The sequence below is a fragment of the Neomonachus schauinslandi genome, chromosome 3 (genome assembly GCF_002201575.2).
Source record: "Neomonachus schauinslandi chromosome 3, ASM220157v2, whole genome shotgun sequence".
NCBI classification, from domain to species: Eukaryota; Metazoa; Chordata; class Mammalia; order Carnivora; family Phocidae; genus Neomonachus; species Neomonachus schauinslandi.
Window position 1 is genome coordinate 185,825,759 of NC_058405.1, and position 17,042 is coordinate 185,842,800.

The window sequence follows — 17,042 nt, forward strand, 5'->3', positions numbered from 1 at the left end:
TTTTTTGAGGAACCTCCATACTGTTTTCCAGAGTGGCTGGACCAGCTTGCATTCCCACCAACAGTGTAGGAGGGTTCCCCTTTCTCCGCATCCTCGCCAACATCTGTCGTTTTCCTGACTTGTTCATTTTAGCCATTCTGACTGGTGTGAGGTGGTATCTCACAGAGGTTTTGATTTGGATTTCCCTGATGCCGAGTGATGTTGAGCACTTTTTCATGTGTCTGTTGGCCATTTGGATGTGGTCTTTGCAGAAATGTCTGTTCATGTCCTCTGCCCATTTCTTGACTGGATTATTTGTTCTTTGGGTGTTGAGTTTGCCCAGTTCTTTATAGATTTTGGATACTAGCCCTTTACTTGATATGTCATTTGCAAATATCTTCTCCCATCTGTCGGTTGTCTTTTGGTTTTGTCGACTGTTTCCTTTGCTCTGCAAAAGCTTTTTGTCTTGACGAAGTCCCAATAGTTCATTTTTGCCTTTGTTTCCCTTGCCTTTGGAGACCTGTCTAGCAAGAAGTTGCTGTGGTCGAGGTCGAAGAGGTTGCTGCCTGTGTTCTCCTCTAAGATTTTGATGGATTCCTGTCTCACATTTAGGTCTTTCATCCATTTTGAGTCTATTTTTGTGTATGGTGTAAGGAAGTGGTCCAGTTTCATTCTTCTGCATGTGGCTGTCCAATTGTCTCAACACCGTTTGTTGAACAGACTGTCTTTTTTCTGTTGGATATTGACCATAGATTTGAGGGTCTTTTCTGGGTTCTCTCTTCTGTTCCATTGATCTATGTGTCTTTTTTTGTGCCAGTACCGTACTGTCTTGATGATTACAGCTTTGTAGTAGAGATTGAAGTCCGAAATTGTGATGCTACCAGTTTTGGTTTTCTTTTTCAATATTCCTTTTGCTATTTGCGGTCTTTTCTGGTTCCATACGTAATTTTAGGATTATTTGTTCCAGTTCTGTGAAAAAAGTTGATGGTATTTTGATAGGGATTGCATTAAATGTGTAGATTGCTCTAGGTAGAATAGACATTTTCACAGTATTTGTTCTTCTAATCCATGAGCATGGAACGTTTTTCCATTTGTTTGTGTCTTCCTCAGTTTCTTTCATGAGTATTCTGTAGTTTTCTGAGTACAGATTCTTTGCCTCTTTGGTTAGATTTATTCCTAGGTATCTTATGGTTTTGGGTGTAATTGTAAATGGGATCGACGCCTTAATTTCTCTTTCTTCTGTCTTGTTGTATAGAAATGCAACTGATTTCTGCACATTGATTTTATATCCTGCCACTTTGCTGAATTCCTGTATGGGTTCTCGTAGTTTTAGGGTGGAGTGTTTTGGGTTTTCCACATAAAGTATCATATCATCTGCAAATAATGAGAGTTTCACTTCTTCTTTGCCGATTGAGATGCACTTTATTTCTTTTTGTTGTCTGATTGCTGAGGCTAGGACTTCTCTTACTATGTTGAACAATGGTTGTGATAGTGGACATCCTGCCATGTTTCTGACCAATGCCTTAGTTTACCAGTTTTAATCTTTTGTTATTATCTTGCAATTTTTAAGGTATTTATGTATATTTTTAATAATTTCTTTTAATTTTTCTTTTAATTATTTCCTAGGTTTATTAGAGATTAAATGGGCCAGAAAAGCTTTTTAACACATAGGGAGGAGGACTTGCTTCTCGTTACCAAAACATGATAGACATTTTAATCAACAGGATGAGTAATTGATTCATCCAGAAACATCCGGTAACATTTCTAAGAAATTAGTATTAGTAAGTGCCAAATAAATTTTTTGAAAAAGCAAAGATTATTCATTAAAGTGCTGCTGGGAACCTTTGGTTAACAATTTGGAAAAAAAAAGTCAAGTTAGGTTTGGACTATACCTACACAACAAAAGTAGTTGTGGAATGACTAAGGGGGTAAATCTTCATTCTGCTTTTATAATGGAAAGATTTATTTTAAGGTGTTAATAAGATCGGGATAGATACTATGATTATGGTAGTTACAGAAGATCATCAGGGTCTATTTTTGGACTCATTTAAAATGTATCATTTTGAATTTCCTGACACTTTTTTGGTATCTTTTGTTTATAAAATATGCTGGAATAGGGGCACCTGGGTGGTTCAGTTGGTTAAACCTCAGACTGATGTTGGGTCAGGTTATGATCTCATGGGAGGTGAGATTGGCTCCATGCTCAGCAGGAAATCCTCGTGAGATTCTCTCCCTCTCCTTCTGCCCCTCCCCCCACTTGCACGCATGTACCTGCTCTTTCTCTCAAATAAGTGTTAAAAAAAAACATGCTAACATAGAGCAGTGCTTAAAGCTGGCAAAAGATTAATTAACATTTTGATGTTTGTCCTTTGGATGACCAGGCAACCCCTTTAGGGATTGTTTAGATATTTGAAGACTAGAATTTTGCATATTTTTTCACCCCCTGACCCTCATGGGGGCGGTGAATATTTCTAATAACCTACAATAGCTTCTTGTTGCATATATTAAATTTTCTGAAGGAGATATTTTATCTTTGAAATGCAAGCTAATTTTGTGCTTTCTATATATATGTGTGCCTGCATGTATGTATAAAATAGAGCTAGAAAAAAAAATACATTTTTTAAAAAGTTTATTTATTTAGGTAATCTGTACACCCAATGTGAGGCTTGAACTCACAACCCTGAGATCAAGAGTCATTTGCTCTTCTGACTGAGCCAGCCAGGTGCCCTGGAAAAAAGTTTTCTTAAAAAAAAATTAATGCTTAAACATCTAGTCACTGTTTTGGTTTGGCATTTCCCTTGAATATATTTCTCAGTTTGAGAACCATGACTCTTTACATAGCTGCTACCTAATTTAGATTGTTGTATTTTATTTATTTGACATCAAAGAAAATTACTGTATGTATTTTTGAATAGATAATACATGTATATATATAAAAAATTCAAAAAGCATGTATACTGAAAAGCAGTTGTGTGAATCACCCTAATTCTACCTACCTACTGTTCCTTAGGAGTAGCCAGTTTCCATTTTCTTGTGTTTCTCCCAGGGGTAGTTAGTAAGTGTGCAACTACTTACATATTTATTCTTATAAGCACACATAGACATGAATGGCAGCATGCTGTGCATAAAGTTCTACACTTCACTGTTTTCATCTAAACATCTATTGAGATGATAGCAAATACTTGTTTAGCTTTTAATGTGTCAGACAGTGTTGTAAGCACTTGTCATGTCATGTGTTAAGTGCTGGCAGTGACCCATGAAGTAGATGTAAATGTTGTTCCTATCCACTTTATCTGATGAGGAAAATAAGCACAGAGAAGTGGAATAAAGGAACAAAAATTCAGTTTCAGGCAATCTGGCCTTTCTGTGCTCCTTATTACAGCTATGCTTTATATCTTTATACATTTGGTTGACTATACGTAATTACAGTTTTTGTGGATCAGAATTGGTTTGAATGTAAGCGAGTTCATATGGTTCAACCTAATAAATAGAGTTGCCTCATTTTTTTAAACAGCTCCATAGAATTCCACATGTAGATGGCCATGTGCTTTTTTTTTTTTTTTTTTTTAAGTCAGGTCTCTGCCCAATGTGGGGCTTGAACTCATGACCCCAAGACAAAGAGTAGCATGCTCTTACGGACTGACCATCCAAGCGCGCCATGATTTTTAAATTAGCTACCATTGGTTGATACTCAGGTGGTTCCCAATTTTGATTTTACAAACAGTTCTGCAGTTTAAGATCTTTCTGCTTTTGTGATTTTTCACATGTGTTACAAGAGAATTGTGTCAAAGGGTATAGACATTTAAATATACTTTGAGAAATCGTCTTCCAGAGGTGATAGAAGTTTGCACTTTCAGCTGCATTGTGTGAGGGTATAGGAAAGCATATGCAAGTTTCCCTGCGCCCTATTGATCGGTACATTTGAGTTTTATGCATATTCGGTAATGTGTTCAACTGCATGGGATCCTGGCATACATAATGCATTTAGCTCTGAGCTCTGTTTTTCCAGTGTTAGAATATATGAATCTAGATTTTGGGACTTCATAGTCTTGCTTATGAACCTGAGATCATGACCTGAGCTGAAATCAAGAATCGGACGCTTAACCAGCTAAGCCACCCAGTTGCCCCTCCATCCAACTCTTTTTTTTTTTTTCCAAGATTTTATTTATTTATTTCACAGAGAGAGACACAGCGAGAGAGGGAGCACAAGCAGGGGGAGTGGGAAAGGGAGAAGCAGGCCTCGCGTTGAGCAGAGAGTCCGACGCGGAGCTCGATCCCAGGACCCTGGGATTATGACCTGAGCCGAAGGCAGACGCTTAACGACTGAGCCACCCAGGCGCCCCCCTCTATCCAACTCTAATAAAGGCCTCACTTCTTGCCCGTCTGCCAGGAGGGCCCTTAGCTACAGCCATGCAGAAGTTGCATTTTCTTCATTATACCACAGCTCTGCATTTTTGCACAAATGTCTGTTAGGTTCTAAGGATACAGAAAGTATTCAAGTAAGCATATATTCCAGCATTCTCTGAGTTTAAAATGCTATTGCAGATTTCTCGTTCAAATAGCCAGGATTTTTGTATTTATTTATTTATTTTAAAGGTTATTTATTTGTTTGAGAGAGAGAGAGACAGAGATAGCAACAGAGATCAAGAGCGAGTGGGGAGGAGAGGGAGAAGCAGGCTCCCCGCTGAGCAGGGAGCCCAACATGCGGCTTTATCCCAGGACCCTGGGATCATGACCTGAGCCGAAGACAGACGCTTAACCGACTGAGCCACCCAGGCACCCCTGGATATTTATATTTTATAGATCATTTTCAAGATTTTAAAAATTGCTTCTTGTTTTACCTTTTCCTAAGACCTATGTATTTCCGTTTACCCAGAAATGTCAACTAAACATTTTTCACTCCCAGGCTTCCTGTGTTCTTGTATCTTCCTCTTCATGTTTGAAGGTTTCCCACTCCTATCTTACTGTATTTGACTCTATCCAGATTGGCTGTGGGTGCATGTTCAGGCTTATGACTGAGAGATTGGGGTTTTTATTTTTTTCAAGCATTCCTTTCTCCTCCCCATTAAGATGGTTGATTCTTATTTGGCCCTTCCTTATTTACTTATGATTCTTGTCATTCTGTTAAATACTACTTGGAGTTGCTAATTCACATTAGTGATCAGAATGAGGCAAAAATGATTATTTTCCTCCTTATGCTACTCTTGATTCATACTTTTTGTGACCATCTCTTGTTTCCACCTTTCACTAGTTAAAGAATCCTTTCAAACCGGATTTCTTTTACCAAGTTTTCTCTATTACAACGCATATTTGCCCCATTTGCTTCTGGATACATACAGTGTTTAGAGGATTATTTAGTATTTCCTCACAGAACCTAGTATAATATAACGCATTGGTGGTCAGTGTTTGTTGATCAGAAATGTTAATTTGAGATTTACAGGTAAAATCAGGTTTTGGATCATCTTAGGATGTGGTGTAGTTACGGTTTCCCATTGCTTGTAGTAATGACATGCATTTTATAGTTGAAATGGGAGATGGGGAAGAGCACCATACAGTTTTATCTGTTTCATCCACTTTTTTTTTCTTTTTTCTTTTCTTTCTTCTTTTTTTTTGGCAGAGAAACTTTTCCATGTCTGTAAATAGTGCCGCTGTCCTGCGATTGACAGGACGAGGAGGAGGAGGAACAGTGGTGGGGGCTCCTAGAGGTCGAAGTTCTTCAAGAGGGCGAGGTGAGCTTTCATGTGGAAAACGTAATAATGGAGGGAGAGAGAAGTCACTTTAAACATATTTTAATACTTGATTTTTAAAAAACTGCTCTTTGACATTAACTGTATACTGAGTGTCCTGAACATTTGTTTTCTGAATCATCTCTCAGTGTATCTGCTCCATACCCACTTATTTGGAGCAGAGGAGGGTAATTCTTGAGTGTGAGGATTCTGGATGGCCTAGTTAACTTTGGCAAAACCTCATCCATATTCCTCATGCCCAGGGAACCTTGCATTTTGCCATAGCTCCTAGAAGTGCCTTGGCTGCTGGCGCAGCACTGAAGTCCCCGCAGGCCTCCATGACACTGGGTTTCTGTATAAGGCGGTGTGCCAGTTCCAGCAACAGGGAGGCTTTAGTAAAAGCTGTCTCATCAGTACTAGGGCTGTTTTAGAGGTAGATCAAAAAATAATAAGCAGTCACTTATTTAACCTATAGTTTTATAGATTTGTGTCTTAGAAGAATAATTATTTTTTGATATTACTTGTTTTTTTTGCTGTCTGCTCCGTTTTGTGTTCGTTGATTTTCTGCAACATAAGGATGTTTGTAATATAAATATTTAGCATTTACCTCTTAAGGTGGTTAAATCATAGCAGTAGCCTAAACATATCCTGTAAGTTTTTGAAGAGGTGCTTTAGAAGTGGAAGAATTAGGTCTCTACAAAGTTAGGTGCCTTTGTTTCCACATACTGCACCACCCAGCTTGGCATGATCAAGAGTGTGGAATATCTAAATTATTTTTTCTTAAAGTTATGCCTTATGAATAGAGTAATTTACACCTAGTCGTCTTTTTTTTTTTTTAAAGATTTTATTTATTTATTTATTTATTTATTTATTTATTTGACAGAGACAGAGATAGCGAGAGCAGGAACACAAGCAGGGGGAAATGGGCGAGGGAGAAGCAGGCTTCCCGCTGAGCAGGGAGCCCGATGTGGGACTCGATTCCAGGATGCTGGGATCATGACCTGTGCCGAAGGCAGACGCTTAACGACTGAGCCACCCAAGTGCCCCATTTACACCTAGTCTTTACAGAGACTGTATTAGATTATGCATTTTTGTGAAGAGGTTGCTTTCAGTCATCCATTCAGAATGTGGGAATGCAGGTGTGGTGATTAATGAAGAGGCTAACTAAAGTTCTTCACTTGTAGGCCAGGTACTATTACCAAGGTATACATGGTTTTTCCTTCTGAATTTGTCAGTCTCTAGAAGAGCAGTTACCCTCTGCCACAGGATACTGGGTGGTAAGATTTAGGCGTGTATGCACTTCAGAAGCTCCACAGGCCATGCAGATTCCCACATGTAATTAGGGTCTTTTGGTCCAGAATTCATCTGAGATCTTTGCATCTTGGTGGTGCAGTGGTGTTTTGGAGATGGCTCTGGCCTGCTACTTGGGTGTTTCCTGTGTCTTTCTACGGTAGGCTGGCAGCAGGGAGAGGTTACACTCAGGCAGCTTTGCCTCTTAATGCTCTTTAGGGTAAGTCCTACAGAGATTATTACTCAAGAAGTGTGGCCCACAAGCCAGCTGTTTTATTTTTATTTTTTTTAAAGATTTTATTTATTTGACAGAGAGAGAGACAGCGAGAGAGGGAACACAAACCAGGGGGGAGTGGGAGAGGGAAAAGCAGGCTTCCCGCGGAGCAGAAAGCCCGATGCGGGGCTCGATCCCAGGTTCCTGGGATCGTGACCTGAGCCGAAGGCAGATGCCCAACGACTGAACCACCCAGGCCCCCCAAGCCAGCTGTTTTATGAGCCTCAAGTCATCACCAACTTTGTGTGCTGCAAATACTAACCAGTCTCTCCAAACAGTCTTTAAAAAATTCTGTATCTAGAAACAAAGATTGATAAATTTCTCCCTGCTTTGTGATTTCTTTGAAGTAGAGAGCTATCACATACTATCCTACATTCAGAATTTAAACAGGGCATGTGCAAAAGATAGCTACTGTGAGAAAAGTGGTGACTTAATTAACATTGATGTGAACAAATGGCATGAAAGTAGCCAAATGAATGAACTGACTTTGGGAAAAACATTTCTAACACCATTGTCCGAACTCTGATTTCTTTTCTAATGATTTCATAAGACCATTCATCTGGTTTTGTTTTTTTCACTTAGCACTTAATTTTAACTTGTTGGTTAAGTAATGATTATTGCTTTGTTTTGCATGGGCAGGGCTAACATTAGATGATTACTTTGGCTCTTTATTTTAACTTGAGGAAACTTTGATGTGAAAATTGACTTCTAGACTTCTAAATATCATGAACTAGTAAAATTTAAACAAATGGGTGGGGAAACAGCGGTTCCCTTGTTGACAACTCCCCAACAAAGTTGTCATTTTTCTATTTTATCTGGTTAAGATGTTTACTAATACAACAGATCTACACAGTTGTTAGCCACTTGTCCTCATCATCATTAAAACGAAGTGTGTGTGTGTGTGTGTGTGTGTGTATTTTTTAAAGGAAGTATATTTTATTCTCCCAAAGTAATCTGGTGAAATCTCAGGCAATAGGGCAGTTCTTTAAATACTTAGCTGTCTGAAAGATTCTTCATGTTATGTATAGTTGCTTTTTCTTATATGAGAACTATATTTATAGATGATTATGGTCCTTGTACTTTGAAGATTGTTCCTTATGTTTTACAAACTGGAGAGCTCTAGAATCTGATTCTTTTTATGTGCCCATTCGTAAAGCTTTAGTCTGATAAGGAGGACCAGTACTGATGCTAGATAAAACTGGCAGAAAATATTTTGTCTGTGGTTTGCTTGTTTTTCTGGCAACCTGAAGGCTATTTTTCATATTCAAATTTCAAAAATAAAACTCGTTTTCAAGGTGTCATGTACTTAATGGTTTACCTGAGAAAATTGTTCTCTTTAGAAGAGGGGACTTTCACCCTAAAAATCATCATTGTGGGAGATCACCACACTGTTATGTTTGCGTTACACTGGTTTAGGATTTTAGATGAAATGTATACATTTCCTAAGGAGAGAGGTACTGAAACCAGAAACGTTTCTGGTGTTTTAGATTGCAACGAACTCCTTCATATAAATGTATTTTCATATTCATGTATTTCTGTTAGGATAAATTGTAGTTAGAATCGTTGAGTCAAATTTTGATAGATGTAACCACATTGTCTTCAGTAAAGGCCAGTTTATACTTGAACACCTAGAGCCTCTCAACTTTAAGTTGATGTAAAGTTAGATTGACAAAACTGGAAGGTAACTTTAAGATTATTATAGTCAAGCCTAGTCCTCACTTCCATTTTATAGATGAAGAAATGGATTATCTGGATTAGTTAAAAGGGTGCCCATTGTTTCTAAGATTACCCGCATATAATTGTGTGCATTTCATATAAGGTTGTATAAAGTACAACTATATTCTGAGTCACGTTTTGATAAATTTTAAGCAAGAAGTAAAAATCCTACTGGATATTTGCCACAATTACTTAACTCAGTTGTTTTTAGCTTTAGAATGCATTCATGCTTTTGTTCGAGATTCAGCATCATTTTTCTTTGGGTGGGTTTACACTGTTAAAGAAGTTGAGCTACAGATGATGGCTAAGATTTCATCGAAGTACAGCCCTGGACTCCCCACCCTTTCCCAGGAAGTTTTCTGACCTGTGTGTTGAGTACAAATGGTGCATGTTAGTCGAGAAAACCTCACATTGCACAGAAAGTATAAAGCTAAAAGTTTGTATTGCTTTCTGCCCCCAGACCAGCAGTTGGATTTCCTGACTGTGCAGTTCTATCATTTATACAGGTGGAGTTATTTTTATAAGTATTGTTATTTAGCATGCTTTTGTCATTCAATAGGACAATGTAGATTTCTTTTAATGTCAATGTTTTATCTTCTGTGGCTTCATAGTGTTCTCCCAAATTGTTTTATCAGAATTAATTAATTGATTGATTGATTGATTAGGTCGTTTCTGGTGTTTTGGATTGCAACGAACTCCTTCATATAAATGTATTTGCATATTCATGTATTTCTGTTAGGATAAATTGTAGTTAGAATCGTTGGGTCAGATTTTGATAGATCTAACCACATTGTCTTTAGTAAAGGCCAGTTTATACTTGAACACCTAGAGCCTCTCAATCCCTGCATTTGGCACATTCTCACCAGCCCTCTGGTTCATATTCAGTCCTGATACTTTTCTTATTTGAAGACTTGGGCAGAGTGGAAAGAGTGCCTTCGTTGCTGTGGAATATCCTTTAAGGAGTTAGTTCACAAAGTTAATAGACCCTATTAAATTATCTTTTCTTTGGAGTTAGATAAATTATTTTAACATTTATGCTTGGCTTTTATACTTTATGTGCTCTCTTCCCAAGCTCTCCAAATCTCTCATTTTTGTTGAAAATAATCCAATAAAAGGTCCAATTTGTAGTAATAGTTTATTGATCTTCTTAGAATTTCACTGTTGAACTTTTATATTAAAGAACTGAATGTTGATACTGTTTTTTGTTCAGGATTGGGACTGGGACTCTTACATCTGTTTCTAACTTGTTTCTTTCAACCTCCTGTGGTCTAGCCTCTTCAGTGCCATTATTGGTTTCTCAGGTAAAGATCCATCAGGCCTTGCTAAATGTTTAAATGTAGACCTTCTCTTTGTGTAGCGACAGAACTTCAAAGATTAATCTTTGGTGTTGAATATGTGCCAAAGTTGACATCTGAGTATCATTTTTTCTGTTTTCTTATTTTCAGGCAGAGGCAGAGGTGAATGTGGTTTCTACCAAAGAAGCTTTGATGAAGTAGAGGGTGTGTTTGGTCGAGGAGGTGGCAGGGAAATGCATAGGTCACAGAGCTGGGAGGAAAGGTAACTAAAAGATCCAGATCTTGTTTTAAAGGTTTCTTGGTGTAAAAAACATGTTTTTCTGCTTTTTACAAAGGAGATATTTCTGCGCATAGTTACACAATTTCATTTAAAAAAATGCTGCTAATTGAGTATCAAACTTTAAGAAATTTTTAAATGATCCTTATTTAAAGGAAGAAGCATTCTAGATAGATAGTTTCAAATGTTAGTGCCAGCATGGATATTTCATAGTTAATCAGATTTGCTATTTGATTAGCATTCAGTGGGAGGCATTGACAATTGACATTTTATTGTTTGTTGCTATTAGAGCATCTTCTCTGTTCTTTGTGACTTTATGTGACGTCTGTTGATGAGGGAGGTCAGTTGCACAAAGTTGTGTTGTACGGAGATGGCCACTGTAATGATGTTTATAATACACTTAGAAATAAGCCAAACAGCCTAATATCAGTGTGGTTTCTTATAGAATGGTATATCCACACAGTAGAATATTATATAACCATTAGAGTTAGGATGATTTTGAAAATATTTAATGATGTGGGAAAATGCATTTTAAAAGCAGTATGTAAAACTACGTATAGTGTGTATCTAAAATAAATCATGTATCTAATTAAAGAATCTATAATTTATAAAACAAAAAGAACAATTCTGGGTCAATAGAAGCTAGCTTTTGGTAAGTGAGATAGTGGATATTTCTGTTTTCATCTTTGTGCTTTTCTGTATTTTCCAAATGTTAGGCAATAACCATGCATTTGTTTTATAATTTGAAAAAGCAGTGCTGTTAGACAAAGGGCAGTGGGTGTCACGGATGGGAAGTCTGTTACTCTCAAGTCTTGTTTGAAAACTTATTTTATCTTTTCTAGAGGTGACAGACGTTTTGAAAAACCAGGACGAAAAGATGTAGGTAAGGCTTGCTTACTGTTTTGAAGTATTTTTATCTGGATTTCCATGATAATAGTTCGTAACAAGGCTCAAGGATACATTTATTAAAAGTTGACTCAGTTACCTGCACCTTCTCCAGTAGATGGGGTCGTAACATTGCTTGTATTTATAATTCCATGGTTATTTGAGGGCTCTTTTGTATAAAACCAGGGGTGATGAACATAACCATTAGGATTTCCTTTGTTTAACTTTTTAGGTTTGTGTGTTCTTTGCAAGGCATATATTCTTTATTTAAGGCTATCTTGTGAACTGAAATTTCAGTCTGTTAACTCCCTTTTCCCAATGTAGATACATCTCACAAGGGAAGAAGAAATAGGGAAAATGCTAATGCTTGTTTTCATATCAGAGAGCATTGAATGTTCTTACTTTAGTTTTTTTTCTTTTTAAGATTTTATTTATTTATTTGTCAGAGAGCGAGAGTAAGAGAGAGAGAGGGTGAGCACAAGTAGGGGGAGCGGCAGGCAGAGGGAGAAGCAGGTTCCCTGCTGAGCAAGGAGCCCAATGTGGGACTCAATTCCAAGACCCTGGGATCATGACCTGAGCCGAAGGCGGAGGCTCAACCGACTAGCCACCTAGGCATCCCAGTTACTTTAGTTCTTTAGGTTTTTTTGGTTGTATGATTTTTTTTGATGTATGATCTTTGTTTTTTGTTTTGTTTTTTCCTTGTTTCGAGATGAGAGCAGTCAAAATAAATCATAGTTAAGGTAGTTACTGACTTAAAAGTTATGTAGTAAGAGAACAAGATTTCAGTGTCTGTGGTGAATTAATCAGTTTATATTAAAGAATCTAAATGTTAAGATGGGCTTTCTGACTGATTAAAGGTACTACCTTCCAAACTGCCAGTAGATATTAATGCATGAGAGGAAAAAGAAATGCTGACTCACAATAATGTTGGAGTTATTAAAATCACCATGCAAGTTCCAAATTCCCAGAAGTACCAGAAAAGTTCTCTAGAGCATGATTACATCTGACAAGAGTAAACATTTCTCAAAAATATGTTAAGTATGTAAATATCACTCACAGACTGATTTGCTGATTCTTTTTTTTTTTTTTTAAGATTTTATTTATTTGAGAGAGAGAGAAAAAGCACATGAGAGGGGGAGGGTCAGAGGGAGAAGCAGACTCCCTGCCGAGCAGGGAGCCCGATGTGGGACTTGATTCAGGGACTCCAGGATCATGACCTGCGCCAAAGGCAGTCACTTAACCAACTGAGCCACCCAGGCGCCCTGATTTGCAGATTTCTGTCTTTTTTTTTTTTTTTTTTTAAAGATTTATTTATTTGAAAGAGAGAGACACAGTGAGAGAGGGAACACAAGCAAGGGGGAGTGGGAGAGGGAGAAGCAGGCTTCCCGCTGAGCAGGGAGTCTGATGCGGGGCTCGATCCCAGGACCCTGGGACCATGACCTGAGCTGAAGGCAGACGCCCAACGACTGAGCCACCCAGGTGCCCCTGCAGATTTCTTTTTAACACTAGTAGTTAAAACAGTCAACTTTGCATCACTGTTTTCATATCAAATTCATTTTAGCATATCAGTAATTTAAATTTCTCATTTATTAACATGGCATCGGGAATGATCAGTTGTATTTATAATAATGAAAAGTTAAATGAGTGTAGCACAAAGAAATTTGGAAGACTGGGTAGATAACTTATTGTTAGTTGCGTGGCTTTACTTGTATTATAGACTATTGGATAAATACTATCTTGGGATATTTTTTAGGACTTCTCCCATCCTTGTCTGATTCAGTACTTTTTCCAGTGAATATGGAGAGATAATGAGGGGTAGTTTTAAAGAGTATAGGTTTTCAAGTCAGAAGATAACCAGTAATCTAAGTTCTCAGATATTCAGTAGTCTTATAATAAATGGAGGTAAGAATGCCCTACAGAATTTTTAGGATTAAATAAGAGTATATGGACTCATTTATTTGTTCAACAGTTATTGAATTCCTACTCCTGTGATAGGCCTTGTGCGAGGTGCTGTATAAATACTCCTTTTCTTTAGATGACAGTGTTGGTGTGTGATCAGATTTTCAAATCGTTCAGTATTTAGAGGGATAGCTGTAGAGTGGAACAACTGGGACTTGAGATCAGAATTAAGATGGAATAAGAGATCAGATCTAATCAAATGGAGGTTTAACAGCAGAAAATGCCAGGGAAGTCTCTCATAAACTCTAGAATTGAAGATATGTAGTAATGGTGTCATAGCATCCTGCTGGGGAAAAGCACAACCTTCTCAGCTAACTGTGGGCTCAATGTTAAACCAGCAGCAGGACGGTGCCGAGCGCAGCATTTACTAGAACTGAAGTGTCCTCATGAGGCAAGCGCTAGGGACACCCGCTGTCTTTTTATGTTGACACAGGACAGCTTAAGTATTGCGTGCAGTACTGGGGCCACACCTGGAAGGGATCCATATGTTGGAGTAGGATGTTTGGGGCATTTGACCCCCTGTGATGGGGGATGCATGAAGGAAATGGGGCTGTTTACACAGCAGACAAGACTGTGGGCAGGACAGGGTGTGGAGGAGGGTTTTTAGGGTTACTCTCTGCAAATATTTGCTTAACAATCATAAAAGAGGAATTAAACTTGATCTGTGTGAATCTAAAGGGCAGGCTTAAGGAGGCAGAAACTTGACACAATCTTAAAAAGGTCTGGTAGAGTTGTCTGAAAATGACTTGGGTTACCTGGGAAAGCGGTGTTTTCCCTGTAAAGACCGTAGCTTGATTTGAACTGTTCGACACATAGTCATACTTTGGTGGTTTGGATAGAGTGTGAAGTTCCTTTTTCATCATTATTTTAACTATATTAATTCAGTCTGGGTAATTTCCCCACTCTCTATTAAAAAACAGGTTTTTTTCTTTGCCCTTATACGTACATCTTCGAAAAGATGAGTTCCATAAAGCTAAGTTTATGTGAAGTGGTAAAGAAGATAAAGAGTTTTTCTTACTAAAATATCAGGGCAAGTTTCACATATATACAAATCATAGTGGATTTTACTGAATGTTTTTTGACAGGATGCTTACTTCAGGTTGTATTAACTGTGTTTATAATTCTGAGCCTTTCTTTTTATAAGTAATCCACTTCCATTGAAAATATTATAGATTAAAGAAATCTCATAATTGTATCTTGCACTCTTCAAGAATGATAGTACTAAAGTAATTTGTTGGGACAGAGTGATATATTGGTCAGTTGTGAGATGTTCTATGATACCAAATAATTTGAGTATTAAAGGTCCCAGAATGACTTGTTGGTTTTAAAATTAGAGTTGGTTCATATTATATATTTGCTTCTTATATGGAGAGAAATGGGTGTGTTTACAGACATCTGGGCAGGGATCCTGGATATTTCCTGTGAACACAATAAGGGAGAGTGTGGAGGTGGAAGAGGCCTGTAACATTGGAATTATAATTGCTATTCAGTAGGAATTGGTTGCTGGAGAGGGGGAGATCAGGTCCAGTGATGATCTTGTAGTATGATTCTGTGAGGATGAAATTGGAAGATCATTAAGAAATAAAAATTGATCCAGTTGATACCAGAGGTTCAGCCCAGTGTGATACCAATTAGTGTATTTTGGTGTGAAATACTTTAAAGTAGACATAGCAGCTTTTGCTTATAAGGCTGCTGCCAGGAGTAGGTATTGTGGGCTTACACATATATAAAACTAGACCTTATGATTTTTAGTAACTACTTGTCTAGTTTGTTGGGATTGTTATGCTGTCTGTATTGGTTTTCTAAAGCACTTCTAAAGTTAATTCCAATGTGGTCTTCCTAGTCAGGTATCCAAGATAGCATCACTGGGCTCCCAGGTACCCCAGGTTAGTGAGCTATGCAGCCAGGAATTAGAGCCGCTGTTCCCACCTCCCAGGACTTTCCCCCTCTTTCAATTTGCACTTCCTTCTCCTGAAAGGATAATGATATCTTGGCAGAAAACTTAATCCTTAATGTAGAAACTGTGATTCTCTGAAGTAAGTGGAAGAATCATGAACAGTGCTTTCAGAAGCTTTCAACCACCTAGACAGAAGTTTTTGATTGCATTTCTTAGTTGTCTACTTGTGAAACATTTATTAAGTAGCATTAGTTTACCAACAGAATTGTTTTGGGGTGTGTGTAGTTCTGGAAGTCACATCTAATTTTCAGATGCAGAACTTATATATACATAGTGTACTTTGAGAGTTCTGTGACTTGAATGGAGAACATGCTGTGTCTGCAGGGAGACTCATCCCAGGTCTTGCTCACTTCCTTGTGTTACTTTGAGCAGCTTCACTTAACTGGTGGAATTGTGATCTGTGTAAATGATGTAGAGCTCTTAGGAAAAAACATACCATGTAAATTTTTGATACTACTTTATTTTCACAAGTTAGGTGAATCTGGTTACTTTATTATAGAAATAAGAACTCTTGCTGTCTGTAGGTATTACGACAGTCCTGGGTTGGAAAAAAAGTCTGTTGGTCTGACTAGCATTTAAGAATGCCTAAAGTTTCCAAATAGCAAAAGTTTAAAATAATTAAGTTTCTGTGTCCTTGATATTTTTTTGCTGTATCGCTCTTAGACCACTCCAGAGTTCTTTATTTGCTTTTCCTTTTGGTCAAAGAGTAGAAAAATGTGACTTACTGCTCTGTCCTACTCTTTACGCCTGATTGACTATACTAGGCTCGTGTTTATTTCATGGGATGATTCCTGGCTGGATCATTACCAGTGGGGAGGGTTAATCTTTCACTTTTCTTATTAAACCTGAATAAGGGGAATTTCAGAAAAGAAGAGCAGCCATGAATCTACTTGAATTCTGATAGGATGTCTTTTTTGGTTTTTGTTTACTTTGAGGACAGTTTTTTTTTAAATCAAAATGAAAAGTATGCAGAGAATGGTTTTAAGTTAAACTGGAGGTGAGGGTAAGGGTTCATCTAAGTATATGTAGAATAAAAATTGAAGCAGAGAGAGCATAATTTTCATGGAGTATTAGACTTGGTAAGAAATAATAGAGTTTATCTAGTCCAACCTCCTACTGGTGAATAAACACTCATTTTGTGTTTATAGAAAAAACTATTTGAAGTTGGAAACAGGAATTTGGGTTTGAAAATACTTTGTTGCCTAATTTTTTTGCTTTATCTATTGGAGATGTTTTTCCTATTTGAATGATATGTAACTAAACCTTTATATCTACAAAAACTTAAATATATTTGCATTTATGAGTTACTTAGGGTGTCATTTTTTTTTATAACATTGAATAGGTAAGAAGAGAATGTTTTAACTTAGGTCAGAAGCCATTCAGATGAGTCGTTGATTATAATTTTTAAATCACTATTTGATTATTATACAAGGTAGCTTTTAGTAGATAGAATTTTGCATCTCCTTACAAAAATACCACCTCGTAGGTTTAATTCAGGCTGGATCTCTTACTTGATCTGATCAAATACATGAACATGTGCATGTGTTTGGATATCATGCTCAGATGCTTTTAGAGCTGTGTATAAATCTATACTTTGCTGTTTTGTGTGTGTGTGAATTTTTGTTCTTAGATGTTAAAAATTAAGGGGGTAATACTCCAGTTTTGTAGTATGAAGAACCAAGGA

General features: G+C 37.4%; 1 protein-coding gene across 1 annotated transcript in view; it reads left to right on the forward strand.

Moving 5' to 3' along the window:
• Positions 1-17,042, forward strand: part of GIGYF2 (GRB10 interacting GYF protein 2) — a 139,007-nt gene that overhangs the window by 41,509 nt on the left and 80,456 nt on the right. The window contains 3 exon segments of the mRNA XM_021690376.2: positions 5,597-5,708; positions 10,431-10,542; positions 11,400-11,440. Coding sequence (XP_021546051.1) covers positions 5,597-5,708; positions 10,431-10,542; positions 11,400-11,440 — 265 coding nt within the window.